The sequence below is a fragment of the Maniola hyperantus genome, chromosome 14 (genome assembly GCF_902806685.2).
Source record: "Maniola hyperantus chromosome 14, iAphHyp1.2, whole genome shotgun sequence".
NCBI lineage: Eukaryota > Metazoa > Arthropoda > Insecta > Lepidoptera > Nymphalidae > Maniola > Maniola hyperantus.
In genome coordinates, this window is record NC_048549.1 from 12,730,489 (window position 1) to 12,739,018 (window position 8,530).

The 8,530-nt window shown below is 34.5% G+C and overlaps 1 protein-coding gene across 3 annotated transcripts; it reads right to left on the bottom strand.

Moving 5' to 3' along the window:
* Window positions 1-1,191: 1,191 nt before the first annotated feature.
* ppl (glycine cleavage system H protein, mitochondrial) lies at window positions 1,192-4,021 on the bottom strand. 3 transcript variants are annotated; one of them, XM_069503130.1, is made up of 3 exons: window positions 3,872-4,021; window positions 2,119-2,371; window positions 1,192-1,532 (listed from the first exon to the last, which is right to left on the bottom strand). In XM_069503130.1, the coding sequence occupies exons 2-3, from the start codon at window positions 2,363-2,365 to the stop codon at window positions 1,273-1,275; spliced, it is 507 nt and encodes a 168-aa protein (XP_069359231.1). In that variant the 5' UTR covers window positions 2,366-2,371; window positions 3,872-4,021; the 3' UTR covers window positions 1,192-1,272. The 3 variants fall into 3 exon arrangements, with proteins under 3 accessions (XP_069359231.1, XP_034831476.1, XP_034831477.1); XM_034975585.2 differs by having other exon boundaries at window positions 3,805-3,942; XM_034975586.2 differs by lacking the exon at window positions 3,872-4,021 and adding an exon at window positions 3,428-3,584.
* Window positions 4,022-8,530: the final 4,509 nt, after the last annotated feature.

Genomic DNA, 8,530 nt, shown 5'->3' on the forward strand with positions numbered 1-8,530 from the left:
TATAGAGCGTTGTCTGTGTTGTTGACGTCTCAACAACACAGACAACGTTCTACGAAACCGCTATCTCTTTCTAAAGGTCGTTGTACAATATTTTCGGCCGGGTACTGTAACATAGATTGAATATAGTGTTGAAGTAGAATTTTCTAATCTTCTATTAAAATGTATTATTCGAAAACAAATTTTCTTATGCTGTGCTGTGTACTTAGTGTGTATTTAGTGCATAGAGGGTAGATCTTTCTTATTTTCGTTACAATCGGGGGAAATTTAACAACATATTTAATGGAAAGGTTCAGCGGTCAATAATATATTTATGTGGATATTTTAGCGTTTACACTATTGTGACTAGTGATATGATATATTATTGTGACATTCAATCTAAATACCAATGTGTGACGGCTAAACTGACGTGTTTATTGGAGTATGCCCAACTGGTTTCGAACCCGTCCTGGATCCTATTTCAATGGGCCTCTGCTCGCGACGCGGCGACAAGCAGACTGCGAGTCTGTAGGCTGCGACTCGCAAGGCACGGTAGGGGGAGCTGAGGTTCCTGGAGATCTCGTCGCTGGCACCGTCACTGTAGTTCAGGCATGCGAAACTAAAGCTTCAGCTTAGAGTGTGTGTAATCTATCTACAATTTTTCATGATATCAAAAAAAAATATATATATTGACCGTTTGAACCCTGCCATTTATGATCAACTCAATATTTGATAAGGAATTGATTTGTGATAAGTATTTTTGGTACAATTTTATAAAAACGAAAATATAAAACTTGTTGCTTTTAGTTAAACAGCATTTTATATCGCCATTATAAAATTATTATTTGTTGTGATTCATTATTAAACAAATTAGTTTGTAAAATGCACAGAAATAAAATTTATATTGCACAATTATTTGTCTTCTTATTTACATTGTACCTTATATCCTTACTGAGGCAGGATAAGGTCTTTTTCTAATGATAGGACACATTGGGTCCAGTATCCAACTGTGCCAACCCTTGAATAGTCCCATGTTCAAATCTAGTTGGAACACTGCTGAAGAGAGTTAGTTTCACAGTTTGCAAGTCCCTATAGAAACTATGGATTTATTCTACTCTCTATGGTCCCTACGATATAAATGAGCGGACTAGTCTAATAAGTCTATCATGGATACCATCTACCATCTAGAATACTATTCTAAAATGAAACAAATCATCACATCAATAGCTTATGTAATGCATAACTAAACAATATAATCATAAATAGCAACAATCTATTCAACAACAAAACATAATATCAATGATCTTTATCAAGATCTGTTTTCAAAAACTTTTCATATTCTACCTCCGTCATAAGCGCTTTAAGCTCGTCAGGTTGTGAGATCTTTAGTTTGAACAACCATCCTTTATCGTAACACGACGTGTTTATTAAAGCGGGCTTCTTCTCTACATCAGTGTTTTTCTCTGTGACCGTGCCGCTGACTGGGGAATATATTTCACTAGCTGCTTTTACACTTTCTAGGGCTCCACACTCATCGCCTTCTTTGAGTTCCGTACCTGGAAATCAATTGGGTATTAGACTACATCAAAAATAAATTATTTCTCAGTGATTATTAAATAGAGGGTCTTCCAAAATATATAAAATCCACATTTTTTCTTAATTTTAAGTGTAATAACCATTTTAAATTATCGATTAAACTAAAAAAGTACGTCATTATGATGTGACGTCACATCCCAGTATTTCATAGAATATCGCTCGTTTAGACGTTTGATAAAAACTTACTGATTTGACTATCTGTCAAAACCGCATTTTGACAGTTAATTTCGAAACACATGCAATTTTTCCTTCCGATACAATGAAGTGATTCTTACACGAAACTATCTCTGATCAGCATTAAAAAATTAAACAGCTTATTTATTTTTATGGGCAACTCACGCTTGACCGGAAAATTGACAATGCCAAAATTATTTTCATTAAAAAAATTGGTTCCTAAGACAGTTTCCCTATATCTCCTATGATTTTGGATTTCCCCATATTGTCCCGGTAAAAAAAAACACTATATAAATAAAAATGGTATCCTTTCGACTTATCTTAAGGGCTAGAAGTAATTTGAATTTGGAAACCTAGACCTTGATTGCTTACCTGGGTCAGGAAGCTGTGCAAAAACCACATCCCCCAGAGATTCTTGTGCATAACTACTTATTCCTACTGTGCCTATATCATTTTCTACAACCACCCACTCGTGTCTGTCTGTAAACTTTCTCTCTTTGGTCTTAGTGCTGTATCTATGTCGGAGCTCACAATATGACTGCTTTAAGTTTGACTGTAGAATGTACTGTCTCGTAAAACATTGTTTGGATACCTGCAGGAGGTACCTATGTAGCATCATTTTTGGCTGGAACAAAAGAATAAGTAATTTAATTATAATCACACAAAATAACAATCAAAACCGGCCAAGCGCGAGTCAGGCTCGCGCACTGAGGGTTCCGTACTACAGTCGTATTATTTCGACATTTTGCACGATAATTCAAAAACCTTGATGCATAAAAATAAATAAAAATCTGTTTTAGAATGCACAGGCACAGCCCTTTCATATGAAACCCCACTTGATATAGTTATCTTACTTCGAAAATTGCACATACTAATTATTAGTTCATGACCACAATTTTTTTTGTGTGATCTAACCCTAAATTCACGGTTTTCAGATTTTTCCCAGAATGTCTGCTACATGACCTACCTACCTGCCAAATTTCATGATTCTAGGTCAACGGGAAGTACCCTGTAGGTTTCTTGACAGACAGACAGACAACAAAGTGATCCTATAAGGGTTCCGTTTTTCCTTATGAGGTACGGAACCCTAAAAATCACTACTATTTAATGTGAAAGTGCATTTATTTGTTGGTTTCCTTCAATCACAACATGAATGTGGAAGGAGCAACATCCACATTCTTGTGACTTTATTCTGGAAAATCAAAGGCTGAGATATGTAGAGCGCACTTTGACTTTGCTCAGACTTAGGATTGAGTTAAAACGAGATAGATTTATGTGAGGTATATAGCTCTGTCTTAAGTCTAAGCAAAGTCAGAGTGCGCTCTATAGATCTCAACCAAAGAGTTCCCCAAATTGAAAAAAAAATATTTTGAAAATCGGAATCCACATGGACGAAGTTTCTTATCTAGTTCTCTTCTAGTAAGTATAAAAGACTAAACTGAGTACTGACTGACTGACATATTAACATGGCTTGAATTTTTGAATCTAGAAGCTGAGTTTGTGTCACCACTATATCATATCATATTACAAATAAAAATTTTTGACAATCAGGAAGTGTAAAATTTTACCAATTCTGAATAAATAATTTGAGTTTGAGTTTAAATAATATTATAGGGTTTCTCTGCAACGTAGACCCCACTTAGGATTTTCAAATTTATAGAGTAGGTTATGAAATACTTACAGCAAAAACACTTGACTTTAAGTACAATATTAACTATTTGAGAGATTAATCACACAAAATTGCCCAAAATAAAACCAATTAAGCTTTTATCTTCACAAAACTTAATATCTATATACTTTAAATGTGAACAATATAAAGTTAAGTATTATTTTAATGAGAATGAGTAGGTAGTTAACTTGCGTAAATATGATAAGAGTCTCTAAGATACAGAGATGACCTGTGAACTATGTAAACACACTAATTAATGATAAGCGACGACAATGCGCTCTTTATGCTTACTAAGTTGTAATTTATTAACAAAAAATCTCATTCAAACCTTAAATAACAAATCAAATCGGAACTAAATTTTTTAAATGAAAATAAATTATTATAGGTACCTTTTTCATGTGTTTCTTGAATTGTGGTTATGGTTGTGAGAATTAGTAAAGAGAAAAATGAAAATACCTTTTTATTGTAGATACGTCTTCTTGGTTTTCCCAACTTAATCTTTTAGTTTTTGTAAATAAAAAGATCCAAAAAGTCCATTATCCAAATAGTTTTTGAATTTGAATTGAAGGTTAACAGTTGAGTCTTCGTTTTAAAACTAACAAATACAAAAATCTCAAAATCATTGTTTTTGTATGAAATTCAATAAATATTAAAAAACAATTTATGTAAATGATATCTATTTATTTTCTAATTAAGTATATGGATATTTATTTATTTAATTTATTAATAAAATAATACTTCAATTTATTTCAAAATAATTTATGATGCTGAATAGTGAATTGGCAACTCTAAATAGTAATTCTTTATGGCAACATTGCTTACATTATGTCACTTGGAAAAAGTGTGCCCACATGTGGCAATTTTCTACTATGTTGGTAGGGCTATTGTCTTATTCAATATCCTGCAAAATATGTGAAAAATATTATAATTAGGTATGCTTAGATAAGGTATGCCATCTAAGTTTTGAAAAGATACGTATTCACGTGTTTCTTGGACTTAACTTTGTTTAACACAAAATCAAAAAAATAGTACGAAAATGGTTTAATAATGCTTATATTATCTCACCTATTATAATAATTTTAATCCTCTAGATAACAATTATTAAAATAGCTTTTACCTATTTAAATCCATTAAGCTAAAATTTCCCAAAAGTTTTTGAAGAAATGCTTGCAAATCATTCATTAAGAGGCCATAACGAAACTGATTTTTGTGGAAATATAATAAAGACAGATTTATTCACTGCCAAGTATCAAGAATGAGATAGCAATATAGTTGCGACAACCGCAACGGGAGCAAAAAATCAAATTAAGTACCTATATGGTTTTAATTAATGAACAAAGACTATTTTAGCGTTTAAACTATCGTGAGTGATTTCCATTAACTATATATTATAATATCTGTCACCGGCTATACCCACGTATTTAGTCGACGTTAGCCCGACTAGTTTCGAACCCAACTGGGGTACTTTTTCAAGGGAGTCATTTCGCGCACGCGTCGCGGTTGAGACTGAGTCTCAGACTGAATAGGCATCATCTAGATTATAGAAGGTGCCTATTCAGTCTTGAAAAGTAACTATACAGACGTGCCAGAACTGCGTTCCTAACCTTAGCGGTTCGTATCACGAAAGTGAAGCAAAAATGTTTGGTGTGAATTTCCCATGTTTACTATTTCCCATGTTTTTAAAATTTCACCATTCTGTGATTTTTCCATTTCTTTTACTACATTCCAGGGTCGCTATTATTATTATCGCTCTTGGGTAGGGTTTGCGATGATATAGTAAGATTTTCAATTTCAAGTTGGTCACCCCGACAAAAAACGTCATTGTTCGTCGCCTAACCATGACTGAAAGATGTCAAACCAAGTTTATAGAGAAAATTGATAATAGAAATTATATTATTTGCGCAGGAATTCTAATTGCTTTATTCGCCGTTTTGTATTTCTACAGGTGTGATAATTATTAGTGATAATCGTTATGAAGCAAACATGCATAGTTGTTAAGTTATTGAGAAAGTTCGACGTTGTTTCAGGTTTCACTTGGTCACAATATTTGTCAGTTATGTTTTTGGTTGTGTAGCTTGTTATTACGCGTTGAATTTGAATATTTTGCAAAGGTTTGTGGAACAAGTAACATGCCATTTCATAAAAAGACTCCCAAAGGACGATACAGCCGAAGCTCCTGTCAAAGTAAGTGCCTTGTGTTGACAATATTTTTTTATAAACATTGCCCTAGTTTTATTGAACTAATTGCACGTTGTAGGGTTACTAGCCTCTAGTAATGAATACATTGACAACTGTAATGTTCTATAACCTTATGATGATGAATAAGATAACATTTTTTTAAATTTAATTACCAATTACAATTATTTTATATTTGTATATTGAAGAGAGCAAAATTGATAGTGACCAATGGGCAGGCTTGATTTTTTATATTTTAAGTATGCAAAAAAAGATGTACTTAAAATAAATGCTACTGGTCTGCTTTAGTTTATAAAGTAATAGCACTAAATGAAGTAAATTGAGCATGAAGCAACACTAATTACTGACTATGACTTCATTAGTCAGATAGTAATTACTAATTAGTCATGTTCAGGTGTTAGTAATTATGATTTCCATTAATGATAAACACATGCAGACTAACATTATTATTTACTAGATGATACCAGCGACTTCATTCTCATGTATTAAGTTTTATAAAGATCCTGTGGGAGGGAACCCTTTGAATTTTGTGGGATAAAAATGTCAATGTCAATTTCTTATATAAATTGGTTAAACAAATGGGCCTTTAAGAATCCTTTGGAATCTCTTTGATTTTCTGGGGTAAAAGTAGCTTATGTCCATCCCCAGGACTTTAGCTAACATTGTACCAAATTTCATCAAAATCGGTTCAATGGCCCATGAAAGCTAGTAGACAGACTAATACACTTTCGCATTTACAATATTAGTATGGATGTATAAGATTCCTTTCTATTCCTATAGGGTTGCGACACGTGCGGTTCAAAGGGCTGTGACCGACATGATCCAGAAATATCTGCGGAGCCCTGGGCTGGCCTACAGATACACAAACAATTGGACCAGGCCATAGAAGATGTAAGTTAGAACCCGTGTAGAGCTATTTTGACACAAGATGAAACACGGGAATAGTTTTACAAACCTCCTTGGCGCAGTGGTCTTCTAAAAGGAAGGTGCCAGGTTTAATTCCAGTCAGCGGAGATTTGGAAAAGTCATTGAAACTATCTATTCATCTACACACACCTAAAACTTACTAAAAAGAATATACTTTTGGATGAAATATATGTCAATTTTTTTTAATTTTCAGTTTTATAATACAATTTTGGAGCAATTTATAAACACATGGTACAGCAAGATTACACTGCAACCGTTTTTTGTAGATGAGTTACGTCACCAACTCAGATTTGCATCTGCGTCTCTACTTAGAAGAGCTCTTAAGGTAACAAATACATAATATAATGCCCACAACATAATCGTAATAAATCTAAATATATAAAAAGAAAAAGTGACTGACTGACTGACTGATCTATCAACGCACAGCTCAAACTACTGGATGGATCGGGCTGAAATTTAGCATGCAGATAGCTATTATGACGTAGGCATCTGCTAAGAAAGGATTTTTGAAAATTCGACCCCTAAGAGGGTGAAATTTGTGTAGTCCACGCGGACGAAGTCGCGAGCATAAGCTAAGTAAATAATGTAATACCCACAACATAACTGCCGCGTCGCGCAGCGCAGCGTGCAGCTTAAGAATGCAGGTGACAGAGCAATTGGTATAGTGTGTAAATTATGAGAAATGACTTGCTATATGTGTCAACTGTCATGTCAAAAGTACAATTTAATATGGTACACAATTGACTGCCTTAGTCAGTTATGATACTTTTCGTAGATAAACTACGCGAGTTTCATCTGCTCGCGCCTCGTGCCGTGCGCGCTGCGTCACTACTCTGTGTGGTCGGCGGGCGGTCGGCCGTCGATTCACGTGGCGGCCAGCAATCGAACCGCTGAGTTGCGCTACTTGCGTTGCGTCACCGAGGCGCTGCTACCGTATCTGCTGAGAAGTGTCGAGTGTCAGAATACGTGAGTACAAAGATTTCCAGATAAACTTCGTGCGTTTTATCTGCTCGCGCCTCATTCCGTGCGCGTTGCGTCGCTACTCCGTGTGGTCGGCTTGCGGTTGGCCGTCGAATTACGTAGCGGCCAGCAATCGAACTGCGGCGTTGTGTTACTTGCGTCAGCAACGCAACGCAGTAACGCAAACGTAACGTAACCGGAGTAGAGGCGCTGCTACCGTATCTGCTGAGAAGCGTTGAGTGTCAAAACGCGTAAGTACAACGATAGTTACATTAGGGCGGCTGCCCGGAGCTGGTTGAGAAGTCAGAATCCGTTTTTGGTTGTGTAAATGGTTTTATTACTGTTTTACAAAATGGTAGGTATATATTAAAATTAAAGATGATGTAGTGTACGTCCGTTCGCGTCGATGATCGTACACGAAGGCGCCAATGTGTGCTTCTTTGGTAGGTAGCTCACGTTGCGCTGATGTAGCAGTCAGCCAGCGTAACACGATTTTCACTTTGTTTTCATTCTCGTTTCACCCCATTTTAATTTTATTATTATTACTCTATATTGATTTCATTTTCACGACATTTCTCATTTGCGTTTCATATTTACATTCACATTATTACTTCCATATTGTTTTTCACTTTGATCAAATTTAATTTTCACTTCATTGTCGATATAAATTTTCACCCTATTTCTTTTTTATTTCCATTCAATTTAAATTTCTTGTTCACTCAATTTTCATTGTATTGCTACCCCATTTTATTCGTTTTCACTCCAATCCCATTTCATTTTCACTCAATTTTCATTTCAAAACCAGATTTTTTATTAATTTTTCAATCTATTATCACACCAAATAATATTAATTACATTTACATTTTATTTTCAATCCATTTCTTTTTGATTTTCCCTGAAATACCTTTTAATTTTCAAAATAGTTGAATTCTGATTTCATTTTCACTCTACTTTCATTTCCATTAAGTATTTTTCTTTCAGTTCAGAGTATATTCATTACGTTTAGGTTTTATTTTCAACCCATTTCTTTTT

Excerpts from the sequence above, each read along its gene's own strand:
- ppl (XM_034975585.2), bottom strand. Across the intron at positions 1,533-2,118 it reads TGCACAGCTTCCTGACCCAG|GTACGGAACTCAAAGAAGGC; the intron begins GTAAGCAATCAA and ends ATTGATTTCCAG.